This window comes from Xenopus laevis, chromosome 9_10L (assembly GCF_017654675.1).
Source record: "Xenopus laevis strain J_2021 chromosome 9_10L, Xenopus_laevis_v10.1, whole genome shotgun sequence".
Taxonomy (NCBI): Eukaryota; Metazoa; Chordata; class Amphibia; order Anura; family Pipidae; genus Xenopus; species Xenopus laevis.
Window position 1 is genome coordinate 17925432 of NC_054387.1, and position 19650 is coordinate 17945081.

At 45.2% G+C, this 19650-nt stretch overlaps 2 protein-coding genes across 2 annotated transcripts; both read left to right on the forward strand.

The window, feature by feature from the left end:
- The first annotated feature begins 985 nt into the window (after window positions 1-985).
- Window positions 986-16005, forward strand: LOC108702051 (protein LKAAEAR1). Its single transcript, XM_018237057.2, has 4 exons — window positions 986-1125; window positions 10783-11134; window positions 14857-14979; window positions 15728-16005. Exons 2-4 carry the CDS (start codon window positions 10829-10831, stop codon window positions 15788-15790), a joined length of 492 nt encoding a protein of 163 aa, XP_018092546.1. The 5' UTR covers window positions 986-1125; window positions 10783-10828; the 3' UTR covers window positions 15791-16005.
- LOC121397869 (extensin-like) lies at window positions 5567-8096 on the forward strand (the record flags this gene model as incomplete). The annotated part of the gene is made up of 1 exon (XM_041575834.1): window positions 5567-8096. A coding segment is annotated over one exon (1119 nt), but the record flags the coding sequence as incomplete, so codon positions are not given.
- Window positions 16006-19650: the final 3645 nt, after the last annotated feature.

The following is a 19650-nucleotide window of genomic DNA, read 5'->3' on the forward strand; positions in this document are numbered from 1 at the left end:
CGTTGAGCAGGGCAGCCCAAGATTTAGGTTACCGGCCATGTATGCACCCCCTGAAAAGCTATATGATGCCCTATGATGGGTACAACACAGTGGCATAACTACCAGGGGAGCAAGGGGTGCAACTGGACCAGGGTCCGCACCCCCACAGGGCCCCCCCAGTAGATCGTGCCAGCTGCAGCCGGCTGGAGTCGGCTGCAGTCGCAAAGAAAAATGCGCACGGACGAGGGTGGGGGGCCCACACAAGGGCCTGCCCCCACCTAGTTCTGTTGTTAATGGTACAACAAAAGAACTGGCTACATCTACTGGCTGATTTCTGTTCATCCTTGTGGTTAGGGTTTCCACCTTTTCATAAAATTTCTACCGGCCGGTGGTGGGGGCGGGAACAAAAGGGGCCACATTGCGCCAGAAGGCAGAGAAAAGTTACGTTTCGAGCAGATTAGGGGCAGGCCACCGGCTTTTGTTAAGAGTATAACAAATTTACCCGCAACTACACTCGTAAATTTGTAATACCAGCCCCGGCAGGTGTATACCCGGCCAGGCAGGTAAAATACAGGCCAGGTGGCAACCCTGCTTGTGGTGGTTGTGGACTGCCATTCCCCATACATAAACTTGATTAAAAGTTCCTTAAATAGAGACACTGGTGACTTCTGCCGGCTGCAATGTAAAACGGCGGCAAATCTGGCGTTTGCATGGTGTCAAAATTGCACACAGCTTGATAAATTCTCTGTTTATTTTTACACAGCTTTTTACACTTTTTTTCTGTGAATTTCTTTTTTCACAGCAGAATAAGCTTGTAGCTCAGCCTGTTCTGTCCTTAGAAAGCCTTGCGGCCCCTGATCCTGGAAAATACTGTCATTGTTAGGGGACAACTTCTTGCTGCTGAGCTGAGAGGGCAACAGGGGGCAGGGGTGCAACAAGTTTGCACAAGAACAGCCCGAACCGAAGCAACAGTGCAAATTCTACTTTTCCCAGAATGCCTACCCACTGGTGCGCGTCACACCGTGCCGACATTCTATTGGCTTAGAGCGCCCACGTGGCACCGCTAGTTGTTGCTCGGCAACGGAGTCACCATGGAAATGTTTGGGTCCAAATTCATGGTGGCTGTACAGTGTTTACTCAAGGGCGGTAAGTACCGGGCAGGTTTGAGAAATTGATTTATATATCCGGGTGTCTGTTCCTTGAGTGATCCTCGGTTTTCGCCTAGTGGCCCCCTGGGTTGTTTATATGTATACAAAATCCCCACAATGGTCTTCCTCTGAGATCGCAGTGTCTCTACAGCCGTACAGTCACATGACCGAAGAGTGCGTTCCCCTACACATTATACACGGGGACGCGCAGCCGCAGTTGAACTGCAACTCCCTGTACTCCTGTCTCGAATACTCCTTCCCTCACATTGTGGCCCCATCGTTCTTGCAGTTCCCAGGGCACTTGGCCTCTTAGTTGTGGTTCAGGTTGATTTACTTTAAAACACCTTACATTCAGTACAAAAGAAATTCCCTTCCTGCCTGTGACTCTTAACAATGGCAGCCATCAAGTATTGTTTATACTGGCCAGGTGTAGCTCTACAACCCCCAAACGAATCTGCAGCCTTCATATTGTTCATAGACACATTTCTAGCCAATCCTCAGCCTCCCTCCTTTAGCAGCAGTACTGCAGCGAGATACAACATATTCACATGAGAGTACAGCTCCCCTTTAGTCACTCAAGTCTCCCCTCCTTTACTTTGTGGGGCCCTAAACTGCTCCATTATTACCAGTGTCAACATAACCATCACCTCAGAGTGAGCATTCCAGCGGTCTGTGGCCAAATCTGTGCCTATCGCTGTGTGATTTCCTATCATCTGTGGCCCTTATACTCATCCCCCATCTTGGTATTGTCACTGTGCAATTTCCAACAGTCAGTGGGCCGTACCTGCCCTGCTCTCTCTGTGTAGTTTCCCACATTTGTGCCCAAACCTGTTCCCATATATGTGTGTGTATGATTTCCCACCGTCTATGAACCCCCATCTCTTTGTGATTTTCTACCATCTGTGGCCATAAGTAACCCGATCCCTATCCCACTTTATGTGGCCCTAAGCAGACCTCTATCTCTGTGTGATTTCCCACTGTATGTGGCCCTTACCAGACCCCTATCTACGTGCGTTTTCCCACCACGTTTGCCTCTTCAATGTGTTTCTCTGTTCCTGGGCCCCCGCCCGTCCCCCTTTTACAGTGTGTCTGTTTCTTTCTGCTTCTCACACTCTCCCAGCCCTGCTGTCACCATGGATTTGTCACTGTCACTTTCTCTGCCTGACCTTTCCTGTTCCTCTGTCTCCATATCTCTAGCTCACTCTCCTCACTGTCTTTGGCCCTGAGTAGCCCCTGGTCTCTGTGTCTGTCACATTCTAACTCAGTCACCCTTTCCTGCCTGTTTGCTGCTCTTCCTTCTGGCACTGTGCTGCTTTACACTCTCTGGATCATGCAGGTCCAGAAGGAGAAGCTCCCAGTTCCCTTTCTTGTTCCCCCTTCTTGTTCACATTCGCTTTATAAGCCAATAAAACGTTCGATAACTAGTACATGCCCCATTCATTGGATGGAGAATATGTTATATATTTCTATTTGCCTTTTCTCTTTTATTCCTTTACATTTTATATATGTGGCTCTTTATGTTTCCTCTTCAGCTTCCTCTTTTTTACTTTTACCTTATGTCCTGCCTTCTATTTCCCATTTAATTTCCATCATTATATTGGGTTTTTCTGATGCATAATCCCCATACCAAAGAAGAAGCACTGTTAATATGCTCAATCATTACCCCTATCATATGAACCGGGTGGGTGTCTCCAACTTAGTACTAATCTAAATCAAACAAAAGGGAAAGAGACATAATCTCTGCTTAAATCAACCCAAATAGGTAGTAATCCAATTGGAATCACACCATTAAAAATAAACGCACGTTGATATCAGCACTTGTTGAGTAATTTTCTACCTTACAAATCTCTGCTTTCTCTTGTAACTCAACTACCAAACCATATGAATGGACTGCTGAAAAATAAATAACAAGTTACAAAAAAATAAATAAATGCACGTTTATGTCCCAGTGTTGGACCAGGACACCAGGGGCCCACCCAAAAGCCTTAGACAAGGGGCCCACTCTCAGTACTATTATTCTTCCTCTTCCCACTCAACCTCTATTCTCCTAGTCCCTATACATACTGTACTATAAACTATTATCCAGTCTATTTAGCCTTTTTGTTTTCATAGAAATAGGGAATGGCCATGAAATAGGCCAAATGTTTAGCAGCATGAGGGCCCACTGGGAGTTTTCCTGGTATCCCAGGAGGCCAGTCCGACACTGGAAATGCCCATAAAGATTCAAATAACCCTAACCCTTAAAACCATGCTGCAGGATGGAAGGGGCCCTGTCTCCCAAAATGCAGGAAGCCTTTCTCTCTCCAGACAGCTGGCACACTTCTGTAATGTGAATGTAGGCTGGGGAGACTTTGGGTAAAATAAGTACTAGTTCCTTACTGTTATACGAATGTGTCAGTATCCCTTTAAGTCCAAGTCTGGTGTATTGAGAGAAGGCCCTGTTTACTTGCCCACCCCAAAATGTACAGGTAGGTTAACTGGCTCCTGCTCAAATTGACCCTTGTGTGTTACATACATGTAAGCGGGAGTATAGACTGTAAGCTCCTCTGCTACAGTGGCTGATGACGCTATATAAGTAAAGCATAATAAATAACCATTTCCTTCCCTTGGGGTGTAGCACACAAATGTGGATTTCACATACAGGCTGTTGCTTCCCACTTCCTTGTGTGCGACCCGCTTCAGGTGTGTGTGGTTAAATCTGTGCGGTTACTTAGTGCACCCAGAATACACACCCACTAACCCAAAGCAGCACAGCTTTTCCTGTGGGGGTGAATCTTGTTGCAGCAGTGCCTCCTCCCAGAGGGTCATTAAAACAGAGAGGGGGTATGGATATTGCTCCAGTGTTATTATAAAAATGAGCTCCGAGGTTTTAAAGCTTAAGTTCACCTTTAATTTGCCCATGTTGTGATATTGCCATTATTTATTTTAGTTTAGAATATATTTATCTATATTCTGCCTTTGCTCAGCCTGGAATTTAACATTCTATGTAGGTTCTAAGGTCATTGGCCCTGGCAACCAAACAACAGATTGATCGTTATTAGTACCGAATGGCTACAAGAACGCCTGCATGTTAGATGGGAAAGCAGAATGACATGGAGTTGGCCGCTCCGGGCCCATTAGTGTGAGTGGGGGAGCAGAATTGTGGGTTATTGATGAGTACACGTTGCTATGCAGTTCGTCGCTAATTGATGCAGAGTTGAAGTTTGATACAAACATTTAATTGGCCTTAGATTCTTTGCCTGTCACTGTGCTCTTAATTAGCCACTTCTAGGCATATATTGTCCCCGGCTTGTGTCATCGAACAGTGTTTCCCAGCTTATAGCACTTAATTAAGCAACAAATCAGTGCCCTTATCACAGACCAATGCCCATGGCTGCTTTATTGTGATTGGTAGGAAAATTACTTTTCTGAACTGGGGGGGGGCTTGGCTGTTGTCAGCAACAAGCATTCTGTATTGCAGGGGGTTAGCAGTGCTCTCCATTATGTGTCTTCTTCTTCTTCCATACATCCCCCAACAATCCGATAGCCAATGAGCACTCACTAATAGGACCTGCCCATGCAGGTAATTAGCTGAGAAATGGAGCTTCCGTGTATGTTAGCCATTGTGTCAGCATCAACACCTACATATTCACTCTGAGTGTCCCTACCGTGTGATCATAGGGTAAAAATCTGCTCCCTGACCTTTCTCCGCGCCCTTATTTATATACTCGCACTCACCTCTCCCCCTCCAATGTTATCAGAGAAGGGGCGGGTTGGGTGCAGGTAAATAAATCAACGCATCTTGCTGAGTTTCGGGCGAATTCATGAGGTGCAGGTTAGGGTTGGAAGCAGGTCAAAAATTCTTCTGCTATCTCCGCCTGGATGCCACAGCACCACCTGGACCTGAAACTCTTTATATTTCCATCATACCACCTCATCCTTCACTGTCATCTTCTCTCGTACCTCAGCCTTCACTGTTCTCTTCTCTTGTACCTCGGCCTCCACCAGCATCCTCCCCTATAACACAGGCTTCATCTTCTTTTCCCCCTGTACTTTGGGCTCCATCATCATCTTTTCCACCTGTACCTTGGGCTCCACCGTCATCTTTTCCTGTACCTTGGGCTCATCCATTATCTTCCAGTACCTTGATCTCCACTAGCAAGTACCCCCATACCTCAACCCCCTCGCATCTTCCCCCATACCTCGCACCCCCACTCCCGTCATCTTTCCCCGTAACTCCCTCAACATCTTCCCCTGTGCCTCCACTGACATCTTCCTCTGTACTTAGACATCCACCGGTATTTCCCCTGTACCTCGGCTCCCCCGGCTTCTTCCCCTTTACCCCGACCTTCACCATCATCTTCCCCTGTACCTCGGCTCTACCAGCATCTTCCCCTGTTCACTGGCCACAACTTTCATCTTCCCCTGTACCTCCACTGGCATCTTTACGTGTACCTTGACCTCCAACGGCATTTCCCTCTGTACCTCCACCTGCATCTTCCTCTGTACCTCCACCTGCATCTTCCTCTGTACCTCCACCTGCATCTTCCTCTGTACCTCCACCTGCATCTTCCCCTGTACCTCCACCTGTATCTTCCTCTGTACCTCCACCTGCATCTTCCTCTGTACCTCCACCTGCATCTTCCTCTGTACCTCCACCTGCATCTTCCCCTGTACCTTCACCTGCATCTTCCTCTGTACCTCCACCTGCATCTTCTTCTGTACCTCCACCTGCATCTTCCCCTGTACCTCCACCTGCATCTGCCTCTGTACCTCCACCTGCATCTTCCTCTGTACCTCCACCTGCATCTTCCCCTGTACCTTCACCTGCATCTTCCCCTGTACCTTCACCTGCATCTTCCTCTGTACCTCCACCTGCATCTTCCCCTGTACCTCCACCTGCATCTTCCCCTGTACCTTCACCTGCATCTTCCTCTGTACCTTCACCTGCATCTTCCTCTGTACCTCCACCTGCATCTTCCCCTGTACCTTCACCTGCATCTTCCCCTGTACCTTCACCTGCATCTTCCTCTGTACCTACAACTCCATCTTCCTCTGTACATCTAACTGCATCTTCCCCTGTACCTCCAACTGCATCTTCCTCTGTACCTCCACCTGCATCTTCCCCTGTACCTTCACCTGCATCTTCCCCTGTACCTTCACCTGCATCTTCCTCTGTACCTCCACCTGCATCTTCCCCTGTACCTCCACCTGCATCTTCCCCTGTACCTTCACCTGCATCTTCCTCTGTACCTTCACCTGCATCTTCCTCTGTACCTCCACCTGCATCTTCCCCTGTACCTTCACCTGCATCTTCCCCTGTACCTTCACCTGCATCTTCCTCTGTACCTACAACTCCATCTTCCTCTGTACATCTAACTGCATCTTCCCCTGTACCTCCAACTGCATCTTCCTCTGTACCTCCAACTGCATCTTCCTCTGTACCTCCAACTCCATCTTCCACTGTACCTCAGGTTCCATATAAGGGACCTAGAATTAAGAGAACTTTCTGGGACACAATAAATAAATATTGGAGAGCAAAGGGGATGGAAGCCCGAACTGTTTGGAAACATGTCTGAGGATATCAGTGCAGGATAATTGCAAGAACAAATGACGTGCTGTGTGTTATCTGCTGGGGCAACAGCCTGCAGCCTAGTGTCACTGCCCACTACTATAAGGAAGCCAGTGTTTAACAGGGAGATGTAATTTAACAACAGCAGGACAGCTACAGACTAAAGAGAAATGACAGCTGCTTAGCATCTGTATGTATTTATATTTTAGCTCAGTACCTTCAGTTCTAGTAAATCTTTATTCTCCAACCTCTTAGTTCTCCCTCCCCATATGGCCCCCAGCTCATTGCCCCCACCTGCCCAATACCTGTCATTGCAATGACGCACTGTGTGTTTATACAGATCTCCTCTCATTTATTCACACGGGTAATATATTCCAATAACAATGTTACACTATAAACCCTTCCCCTCATTACTGGCCCTCTGCTTCTGCATTTCACTCGAAGGCACAGCATCATAAACAATCACATCTTTGTTGTGTGAACAAAAAATGGAATGGAATTTTAGGGGTACTACTTTGCCCTGAACCTGATGAGGTTCTTTAAGGATAGGCCCCTGGGTTTCTCTATAGTGACAAATGGGAGCGAGACATGAGCAAGTGAATGTTCCCTGCAGGCACTATGTAGTGAGAGATACGGAGGCCCCCAAGGGATGTGAGACAATCGCTCTGATTCCGTAACTCACAGATAACAATCCCACAAAACAAGACTGCCGGAAATGAACTCTCAAATAACTTGCCGCCACCAGTTCAGATAGAGAGTTTCGGAGAAAGAAATCATTGCTGCTGCTGTTGGTGCCACAGTCAATATACATCTACATTTATATCAGTGTCCATCCCACACCATTCTCAGTGATCTCCCTAGGGGCTGCACCAGGCTGTTACTGAGAATTGATCCTGAAAAATATATTTTATTTGTAATGTGGCTGGGTCAGCCTTCCCTTCAACCCTCATCCTCATCTCCATGCTGTTCTGTTGGAGTCCTGAGGGAAAAAGACTGGACACTGGATAAGGATTTGCCTCCTGGCAGTTAATTGGATATATTGATGCTGTAACCAGGACTTCATTATTCAATAAAGTACCATTGAGCAAAAATCAGATTTAGAAATGAATTGTCAGCAATGATGTAGTAATTGCAACCATTTTCTTGTTTCTCCTGTCTCTTCCTACAGTGACCCCTCACAATGAGTTTCTCCTGTCGCTTTCTATGGAGACTTCTCATGATGATTTTCTCCTGTCTCTTCCTATAGTGACTCCTCACAATGAGTTTCTCCTGTCTCTTTTTATGGAGACTCCTCATGATGACTTAATTATTCAATAAAATACCATTGAGCAAAAATCAGATTTAGAAATGAATTGTCAGCAATGATGTAGTAATTGCAACCATTTTCTTGTTTCTCCTGTCTCTTCCTACAGTGACCCCTCACAATGAGTTTGTCCTGTCTCTTTCTATGGAGACTCCTCATGATGATTTTCTCCTGTCTCTTCCTACAGTGACCCCTCACAATGAGTTTCTCCTGTCTCTTTCTATGGAGACTCCTCATGATGATTTTCTCCTGTCTCTTCCTACAGTGACCCCTCACAATGAGTTTCTCCTGTCTCTTTCTATGGAGACTTCTCATGATGATTTTCTCCTGTCTCTTCCTACAGTGACTCCTCACAATGAGTTTCTCCTGTCTCTTTCTATGGAGACTCCTCATGATAATTTTCTCCTGTCTTTTCCTACAGAGACTCCTCATGATGATTTTCTCCTGTCTCTTCCTACAGTGACTCCTCACGATGATTTTCTCCTGTCTCTTTCTATGGAGACTCCTCATGATGATTTTCTCCTGTCTCTTCCTACAGTGACCCCTCACAATGAGTTTCTCCTGTCTCTTTCTATGGAGACTTCTCATGATGATTTTCTCCTGTCTCTTCCTACAGTGACTCCTCACAATGAGTTTCTCCTGTCTCTTTCTATGGAGACTCCTCATGATAATTTTCTCCTGTCTTTTCCTACAGAGACTCCTCATGATGATTTTCTCCTGTCTCTTCCTACAGTGACTCCTCACAATGAGTTTCTCTTGTCTCTTTCTATGGAGACTCCTCGTGATGATTTTCTCCTGTCTCTTCCTACAGTGACTCCTCATGATGAGTTTCTCCTTTCTCTTTCTATGGAGACTCCTCATGATGATTTTCTCCTGTCTCTTCCTACAGTGACTCCTCCTGATGAGTTTCTCCTGTCTTTTCCTATGGATACTCCTCATGATGATTTTCTCCTGTCTCTTCCTACAGTGACTCCTCACGATGAGTTTCTCCTGTCTTTTCCTGTGGAGACTCCTCATGATGATTTTCTCCTGTCTCTTCCTACAGTGACTCCTCACAATGAGTTTCTCTTGTCTCTTTCTATGGAGACTCCTCGTGATGATTTTCTCCTGTCTCTTCCTACAGTGACTCCTCATGATGAGTTTCTCCTTTCTCTTTCTATGGAGACTCCTCATGATGATTTTCTCCTGTCTCTTCCTACAGTGACTCCTCCTGATGAGTTTCTCCTGTCTTTTCCTATGGATACTCCTCATGATGATTTTCTCCTGTCTCTTCCTACAGTGACTCCTCACGATGAGTTTCTCCTGTCTTTTCCTGTGGAGACTCCTCATGATGATTTTCTCCTGTCTCTTCCTACAGTGACTCCTCACGATGAGTTTCTCCTGTCTTTTCCTATGGATACTCCTCATGATGATTTTCTCCTGTCTCTTCCTACAGTGACTCCTCATGATGAGTTTCTCCTGTCTCTTTCTATGGAGACTCCTCATGATGATTTTCTCCTGTCTCTTCCTACAGTGACTCCTCCTGATGAGTTTCTCCTGTCTTTTCCTATGGATACTCCTCATGATGATTTTCTCCTGTCTCTTCATACAGTGACTCCTCACGATGAGTTTCTCCTGTCTTTTCCTGTGGAGACTCCTCACGATGAGTTTCTCCTGTCTCTTTCTATGGAGACTCCTCATGATGATTTTTTCCTGTCTCTTCCTACAGTGACTCCTCACAATGAGTTTCTCCTGTCTCTTTCTTTGGAGACTCCTCATAATGATTTTCTCCTGTCTCTTCCTACAGTGACTCCTCACGATGTGTTTCTCCTGTCTCTTTCTATAGAGACTCCTCATGATGATTTTCTCCTGTCTCTTCCTACAGTGACATCTCCTGATGAGTTTCTTCTGTATTTTCCTAGGGAGACTCCTCATGATGATTTTCTCCTGTCTCTTCCTACAGTGACTCCTCCTGATGAGTTTCTTCTGTATTTTCCTAGGGAGACTCCTCATGATGATTTTCTCCTGTCTCTTCCTACAGTGACTCCTCACGATGAGTTTCTCCTGTCTTTTCCTATGGAGACTCCTCATGATGATTTTCTCCTCTCTCTTCCTACAGTGACTCCTCACGATGAGTTTCTCCTGTCTCTTTCTATGGACACTCCTCATGATGATTTTTTCCTGTCTCTTCCTACAGTGACTCCTCCTGATGAGTTTCTCCTGTCTCTTCCTACAGTGACTCCTCACAATGAGTTTCTCCTGTCTCTTCCTACAGTGACTCCTCACGATTAGTTTCTCCTGTCTCTTTCTATGGAGACTCCTCATAATGATTTTCTCCTGTCTCTTCCTACAGTGACTCCTCACGATTAGTTTCTCCTGTCTCTTTCTATGGAGACTCCCCATGATGATTTTCTCCTGTCTCTCGTCCTACAGTGACCCCTCACAATGAGTTTCTCCTGTCTCTTTCTATGGAGACTCCTCACAATTAATTTCTCCTGTCTCTTCCTACAGAGACTCCTCACAGTGAGTTTCTTCTGTCTCTTCCTACAGAGACTCCTTATGATGAGTTTCTCTTATCTCTTCCTACAGAGACTCCTCACAATTCATTTCTCCTGTCTCTTCCTACAGAGAATCCTCACAATTAATTTCTCCTGTCTCTTCCTACATTGACTCCTCACATGTAGTTTTTCCTGTCTCTTGCTACAGTGACTCCTCATGATGAGATTCTCCTGTCTCTTTCACAGAGACTCCTCACGATGAATTTCTCCTGTCTCTTCCTACAGAGACTACTCATAATGTCCTTTTTTTCACTCTACCTTCAGTGACTCTGTATGATGATGTTCAGGTGCCACTGCTGAAGATCTGAAGATGGCAACAAGAGAAAAGCTGGTTTATAAAAACTCAAAGACTATTACTCAGACAGAGCTGAAGAAAATGCCCCCTGTGCAGAGAGCCAGGCTTCTGGCTTATGAGCAGCCCAGTAAAGACGTGGCCACCTCTCTGCTCCTAACTCAGAGTCGGTTGAAAGAATTTGCTCAGAAATCTGTCCAGGATCTTCCACAGATGATGCTGGACCCAAAGGAAGAGAGGAAGATGAAGGTGATAGGGCAGCTGAAGGCTGCGGAGGCTCAGAACCGCATACGACTGACCAGATTTCGCTTCCAGTGTTTGCGGGTAAGCTTTACTTAGTAACCTGTAGAGGCGGGGCCTGTCCGATAATGTTTGCACAACTGCAGCTCTTGCCCTCCCAACAGGGCAAGAGATGGGATATCTAGCTATACCCCCAGCAAGCCCTTACATTCAGTCAGAGGCTTTCAGGGAATGTAGGGAGTTGGAGTACTGCTGCAGGGCTGCAGTCTAAACACATATTCTATTTTGTGGATAGAAAAGCATGAGGCTTAAACAGTGGCCAAGCATTTCCAGCAAAAGGTTGGCGGGCGGCCTGTGAGCGACTGGTAATTGTATTTATACAAATACCCAGCAAGTCTCCGAGCTGAGAGCTTTTAATCTTGGATTGAACTGCAATAAATATTCCAGGCTTGTAGTTTCCCCTGGAGGGCACATCGCTGTTAGTTAAATAGACAGCAGTTCAGTGTCACGGGTATAGCCCTCACCATCTAAAACATGTTTTCTATAGATAGATTCCTGGGCTTGGGGTGGGCTGACACTGTGGCTCCCTCTTGGCCCACAGTCCTTATCCAGGTAGAGACATTTAAGACCCACGTGGGATCTGAAATAAAAAAACAACCAAATTAAAGAAAATTTCAACAAAAAAAATCTCAATTTAGAAGGATGGGAACCTGCAACGTTGGAGTGATAGAGCTAAAGAGCTGCATTGTGCCGGGGAATCAGAGCTGTCAGTCACTGCTCGTTGGAGCAGAATTATCTCGGTGGCGACTGACAACTCTACTTTTCAAGAGCTCTGTTATCAGCTGCAGGGTCTGGTGCTGCCAATGCCACCTCCGCTGTAATAGACACGCAACCTTTTACTGTGGATATCTTTGGTCCCATCAAACCAGCCTGGGGATAGTTGATCAGTGAGTGAGTGAGCAGCGAGGACTGGGGAGAAGCAACTCGTTGCTTGGAGCTGGAACAGCCTTTTGGGGGGATTCATTTCATGGAAATGTTAATTTCTTGCACTTATTTACCACTTATAACAGCAGTTCTCATAGTACCCTTCCCCTAATTGATTGCATTCCCAGAATTCTTGAGCTTTATATTATTTTTTGTTGGTGTGCTGTGGGCATTCTCTTGTGTGGCTCCCATGTGTGTTAATTTGTGTGTGTTTGCAACTCACTCATGGAACCCAGGAGGTGGCGGGTGCTCAGAGGCAGATGTTAGGTCCTGACTGACCCTCTGTGCTATAATCTCACTGGAATGCTGCTAGTATGGATGTTTATATACACATAAATGCAGAAATGTCAGGCCCCTGGCCTAATGACATATTTAGTTAATTGTGTAAGGGAAAAGTAGAGCCCAATGACTCCAGGATCAGTGGGTGAAAAACTTACATTTACAAATGTTATGTTTTATTTCAGAAAGAAAGAGAATAGTAACAAATTCTAGTGCAAAAGTCTCCCCCCACCGTGAGTGTATAGTAACCCCCCACCCCTTTGGCATTGATCAAGTGCCTTTTGTTCCCAGCTAAGAGCCTCTAAGTTCTTGTTGTGGGGATTTTTGTCGACTCTTCCTTGTAATTCCATAGGGTCAATACATACATTCCATCTACTCAAACAACGATGTTTCATTCAGGGGCCTGTGAGGGCCAATCCTTCAGCCCTTCAGCATGTAGCTCATGGGGGCTTTTGGGGTATGTTTACGATCTTTGTGCTGTTATAAGAACCGGAACCCTTCCCGGCTCACTGGGTCACATTGGCATTGAGCAGAATGTGCTGATACTTTGTTGATTCCTCCCTCTACACAATGTATTTCTGTGCCACTTGCTGGCACCCCAACCCTAGGGATCCCCTCGTGTTTAACAGTTGGAGAAGGACTTATTCACCAAATGCTGCCCCTTTTTCCTCAAAACAAACTTAGGTGTTTAAGGGTGGTGGCACAAGTGGCTACTCGGGGAGATTAGTAGCCCAACAACAAATCGGTTCTTCTTCCGGTGACTAATCTCCCCGCAATGCCTTCCTGCCGGCTAGAATGTGAATCGTCAGTGGGATGCCGCTTGGGCCACTTAGTTTTTTCGCCCGAAGTTGCCTCACTAGGAAACTTCAGGCGACTTCGGAAAGCCGAAGCAATCCGAGTGCCATTCCGCCAGCGATTTACATTCTAGCCGGCAGGAAGGCATTTATGGTACATAAGTCGTCTGAAGAAGAGGCGATTTGTCGATGGGTAAACTAATCCTCCTGAGTAGCCACGTGTGCCACCACCCTAAGGGCAAGGAGTTCTATTTGTATGGCAACAGCTCCAAAGCACTCCCCAGGGGGCCCAGCTTATCTAGATGCTGTGTGCAGAAAAAAGTCTCCCCTGATGCCTTCTCCAGGCAAATAATGTTTGTGGAAACCCCTCCATTACCAGCCAAAAATTCCTGGAGCTCCTTTGCACTATAAGGTTTTGCCAACTGTTGGCGTTTCTTTTTCCGTGACTCCCACATTGCCCCCTAACTGCCATTTCTTGGTGCCATTATGTACAGTGGGTACTGCAATGCATTTGTAGTAGGGATGCACCGGATCCACTATTTGGGATTCGGCCGAATTCTTTGTGAAAGATTCGACCGAACCAAATCCGAATCCTAATTTGCATATGTAAGGGAAAAGTGTGAACATTTTTTTCACTTTCTTGTTCTGTGATGAAAAGTCACGTGATTTCCCTCCCTACCTCTAATTTGCAAATTCAGATTCGGTTCAGCCAGACACAAGGATTCGGCCGAATCCTGCAGAAAAAGGCTGAATTCGCGAACCGAATCCTGGATTCGGTGTATCCCTAATTTGTAGTCTTCTACTGCTTTGCACCCACCAATCAGCTTCATTTTCAAATCCTCACTCCATAGCTCAGAGGAGCCCATAGCTAGTGAGTGACAACCCTAATTTTAGGGGGGTCAGAGATTTTATTAGGTTACCAATTAAGTAATTAGAGGCATAGACTGTGCACAGGCTGTGTTTCTTACTGGACAAGTGAAGGGGGCCCAACTGCAGCAGGACTGTACCCAGCCTTACACAAGTTTTCCTTATTATTACATATAAAACAGTAGAGCTAATCCATACTATCAGTGTTGTACCTACAGAGGAAGCAGACCACTTGGCTACTGGGGGTCTCACCCGGGTTTGCTTCCTCTCTAGGGGGGCTCATGATGCACGCAAAATCTCAGGTCATCTACTGTGTCACGGCTGACTTGTGAGGATGGCAAAAAACATTGCTGCTTGTTGGGAGGTAGAGCCTGGGCCCCAAAATTATACCATTGCATATTATACATACATACTGTAAAGTGGAACTGGGAGCCCTGGGCTAAGGTTATCAGCTGGAACATCTGGAGAATCTGGCTGCTGTCCGCCTTCTGCTGCTGCTATATTTAAGGAGGGCCCCATTCCCCCCTTCCCTTGTGGTCCTGTCGTTTGTGATGTCAGATTTGCTTAAAACAAATTGCTGAGGCTGTTGGCTATTCCAAAAATGTGCTGGATTAACCCTTCTCCCTCTCAATGAGGAATTACCAGATCAAGGAGGTGGGTACTGTATATTCAGACTGTGCTACTGGATGAGTAGACTTTGTGCCAGCTCAGGCCTGTATAGGGGAAGCCAAAGAGCATGCCAAGCAGTGAGTAACTAGTGCATTCATGTTTATATTCTAGTATCACGTTTTACACAGCAATGCCAGCATTTGTGGGATGTGCCATATTGAGTTGACAGTGCAGATATTTGCACTTATCTCACAGCAACATGTTTGTCCACAGGCTCAGGAGTTAAACCATCTGATTGCATACCAACCAACTGCCCGTGATGCCATCCGGCTAGAGGTCTTTCTCCCTTCTCTGCCTGTAACAGAACTTCCCCCAGACCCATTGGATCGGGTTCAGGTGAGTTTGAATACACTGTTAGGTATCTAAAGGCACACGATTGCACCTGGAGCACAGATCATTTATCCCTAATGGACAAGGAAAGGGGGTGCCAAAATGTTAGGGTTATGGGTATCAGTAGCCACTTGGAGTCTTGCCAGCCTTAAAGGAAAAGTAACATCAAAAAAGGAAAGTGTTTTAAAGTAATATAAATATAATGCAGTGTAGCAATGGGGGCAGCCATTCAAAGGAGAAAAGACTCCAGTTACACAACAAATAGCAGATAAGCTCTGTAGAACATAATGGTGTTATCTTTCATCCACTATTTAACCTGTGCCATATAGCTATTTTTCACTATCCGCCATTGCTACACAGCAGTTTGTTTATATGAACTATAGTAGTGTTTCTGAAGCAAACAGATCAGTTTTACTAGTGCAGGGCAACACTGCATGAAACTTTCATTACCTTAAAACAATTTAATTTTTTGGTGTTCCTTTAAATGCAGAATAGACTCTAGTGTGTCCGTGTGTTTTAGGGTGGGGGTTCCCCTTATATCTGTGAAGGAGACAAGAGCTTAATGCCTAGATAACCATGTACCAGAAGGGGTAAGTGCCTAGACATCTACGTTCTAGGTGGAAAGGAAGGAAGAGGTAGGTATCTGAAAGGGGGGGACAACAACAGGGTTCCACTGTTACCTTTACCTGATAGTTGGGTTAAGTAGGAAGGTGTAAGTAGGTACAATATTAAGCCTTCTTCCTTTGCTTTACAGAGAGAACAGGTTGAAAGACTTCTGGAAGATAACATTGGATTTCTCACCAATCGCATTGCTTGATTCCCATGTTAGTCCAGCCCCTAAGGAATGACAGCAGTTTCGTGACAAATTCTCATATGCCATCCCCCAATACACAGAAAATTACTTCTTTGCATTCATTTCTCCCACCTTCAGCCCAAAGGGGGGCAGTTGCCCTTCTCAGTAAACCTGAAGTTGGCTGGTAGGCGCCACTCTCATTAATTGTGCCAATAAAATGGGTCCTTGTTGAGATTAAATGATTGTGTGTATGCTGCCTGCCCATCGCTAATCACCCATCTTGCCAGTCTGTTACAGTCACAGGGAACCCTCCTTACATGTTGCTCTATGACAGAATTGTTGCGCAGCTGCCATGGATGTGACACAGTGATACATTTTCATGAAACAGTTGTGCCATGTTCATTACGATTGGCCGTCTATAGACATGTTACCTTACACTATCTGCTGGCCATGCTTTACAGGAGGTTGGTCTCTGTGACAAAACTCAAGTCATTTTCTGGGGTGATTTTAGTATAAGGCACCCAGTGTGAAGATTTAGATGGGGTGCTAATCAAGAGCAATTCTGGGGCAATGCTGTCACACCCTGTACTTGTCATGAGTAACTATATCATAGCGATGTCTGTAATATTCTAATGAAGAAAAAGCGGGGCCAACCGGCACTCAAACGGATCCACGGGACCAAAGAAAATTAGTTAAAAATATATATATTTTATTTGTACAAAGTTAAAAAAATATTTTTGAACTAACTTTCCTTGGTCCTGTGGATCCGTTTGAGTGCCAGTCGGCCCTGCTTTTTCCATATATTTCCCGTTTCTTCTTCATACCTTTGCCGTACCGCTCCCTAAAGCTGGGGGTCTGGGGCAGGTGCACCTGGACCACACTTACACTTGGTGAGTCATTTACAATTTATTCTGGGGCACCTCATATCTCAAACTACTGTAATGTAATATTCTGATACCTACAGGGCAGAAGTTGTGGGCAGAATCTCTCCAGTTTGTCACAAGAAGCCCATCTTGCTACCATCTGGCATAGTCCTCTGACTATACAATCTTGCCTCATCCTGTGCGATTATTAACTGTGCCCACTGCAGATCTATATTCTCCCTGGGAACAACCCTAATCTATATCTGGGCTTGGGTGACACCTTCTGGTCACTTATTTAATAGCTGCTCATTGCATTCTTGTGGCAGCAAACTGGTTAATTAACCTCTTCATTCCCATAGAGAGAAATAATGTACACGCCAGTATATATAGATATTAATATGAAATAGTAATTTTAAATATTAATGTTGTGTATGAAATTCAGACACAATCCCAGAGCACAGCTATAGATGCTGCGAGACTGTTAGCACGGGATGCTTGTAGCTGTAGTTCAATAACAGTTCAGAAAGATATTGCAGATATTTAGAAACACTTGGGTAACCGTCATACTATAGTTCCAGGGGCACCCAGGGCACAAATAAGCACTTACCTTACAGTCCTTCACATCGAGCCCCCTTTGCTCATAACAAGGTTACAAGATATATAGAAACATTGGGATAGCAGTCACCCTTTTATAGGTCCAGGGTATGGTGGGCACAAATAAGCACTCACCCCAAATCTCACCCTAACTGACCTTCAGGATGGGCCCCCTTAGCCTATGACAATGTTACAGATATATAGCAACATATAAATAGCCCCCCTGCTACAGTTCAGATTCACTCTTTTTCCCCTCCCTAAACATTTACCTGTATCTCTACCATCTTTCCTCCCCACCATCTCATTTTTTTCCTTTTATCTAATTATTTCTCCCCTACTCCTCCCCTAATTATATCTCCCCTGCTTTTCCCCTATTTATATCTCCCCTACTCCTTCCCTAATTATATCTCCCCTACTATTCCCCTATTTATATCTCCCCTACTCCTCCCCTAATTATTTCTCCCCAACTTTCCCCCTAATTATATGTCCTGTAATTATATCTCCCCTACTTCTCCCCTCCACTAATTATAATTCCCCCCATTATACCTCCCCTACTCCTCCTCTCCCCTAATTATAACTCACCTGCTCTTCGCCATTTATACCTCCCCTAATTATATCTCCCCTACTCTTCCCCTAATTATATCTCCCATACTGTTCCCTAAATTATATCTCCCCTATTCCTCCCCAAATTATATCCTCCTACTCGTCCCCAAATTATATCTCCACTGCACCTTCCCTAATTATATCTCCCATTCTCCTCCCCTAATTATATCTCCCCTACTTCTCCCCTCCTCTAATTATATCTCCACTATACCTCCCCAAATTATATCTCCCCTACTCCTTCCCTCCCACCTTAATTATATTTCCCCTATTGTTATCCTAATTATATCTCTGCTCTTCCCATTATAATATCTCTCCTCCACTCCCCTCAGGGCAATGGTAGACAAGGAGATTAGATGCTTGCAACACTTAATCTTTTCTGCGGGTCAACTAAAACTGGACCTGCACCCAGCCCACACCCGACCCTACATTTGTACCCACGCCTGACCCACCCCTTTGTGACATCCCAGGAGGGGGCAGGGCACTTCTGTTACGACTATATAAAATAGCAAGGAGACAGAAGTGGGGCAGTAGAAGGTTGTGTAGGTTAAGGTTCAGCCCACAGCAGCCTAAAGACATTGTGAGCAAGTGGGCCCAAACCCATCTGACCTGCGGCTTTAAGCCGGCCTGCATATCATTAGCCGGCAACTCATCTCCTCCAAAGGCTTTTCCACTGGTGATGAAGTGAATTGCCTGTAGTAAAACATATTCGTCGCTTCCGCTTTCCAAAAGAAAACCAAGGAAATTTTGTGCAACTTTGGAAAGCCGAAGCGATGCAGTTGTACCCCCATCGATTTACCTTATCACCGGTTGGAACAGCATTTGGAGGAAATTAGTCACCCACAAATGAGAAGATTTGTCACAGGCAACTAATCTCCACGTCTACCATTGCCCTGAAACTCAAACTGCTATTTCCCACCCCTCATTAGCCATGTCCTCCCCCTTTATTTCACCTCTCTGTCCTATAAGTATCTTTTTGCTTTCACTCTCTTTTATCTACTCCTCTTTTTCCCCTTCCCTAATTATCACAACTTTTTTGCCCCACCATCTTATTTTTACTTCATACTTTTTCCCTCCCCTAATTGTACAGCTGGGTTTTTTTGTGTGACACTTCTGTCCTACATGGCCACATTCATCCAAACTTTAAACTACACTTGAGTATTCAGCATAGTGTAAGTCAGGATGAAACCCTGCTGCTCTTAATGAATTAATACACAAGCAATGCCTGCAATTTACTCTCTGCCTACCAGGCTTTAAATTGTGCCACCCAAATATACTGGCTTTTGTTCTAGCTGGCAGTCAGAGCAGCAACATGAGCTTCTGCCAACTCAGACAATAATAAGCTGCTGGACTGAAAGCTGCCCATAATTAGCAAGTAACAAAGGCTGCTTATCAAGGCACTTCAAGCTCTCCTGTTTAAAATAGCATTGGGTGAAAAAGGCCGCACAGCAAAGTCACATTGTAGCCTGTGCTGCTGATATACCAGCAAATGAATCAGGTTTGGATGCCCAGTGGAATTCCTTTCCATAACCAGTGCAGTTATATGATTCTATGGATCTGTTTGGGATTTATTTTTCTTCAACATAAACTTTCCTTATTCTAGGCACACATATTATTCCCTGCACAGTACAGAATTCTGGCCATTAAAGTGAGCGTGATTAGAATAATCCGTCCTCACCCATTATATTATTTGTTGAAATTTCGATTGACTATACTTTTGAATCATTATACTCCCTTTGGTGCTTGAATGGGATAACCAGTCAATGAACAGTAAGGGCCAGGATACACAAAGCAGGCTGAGAGAAGCAGGCACACAATGGGTGTCAG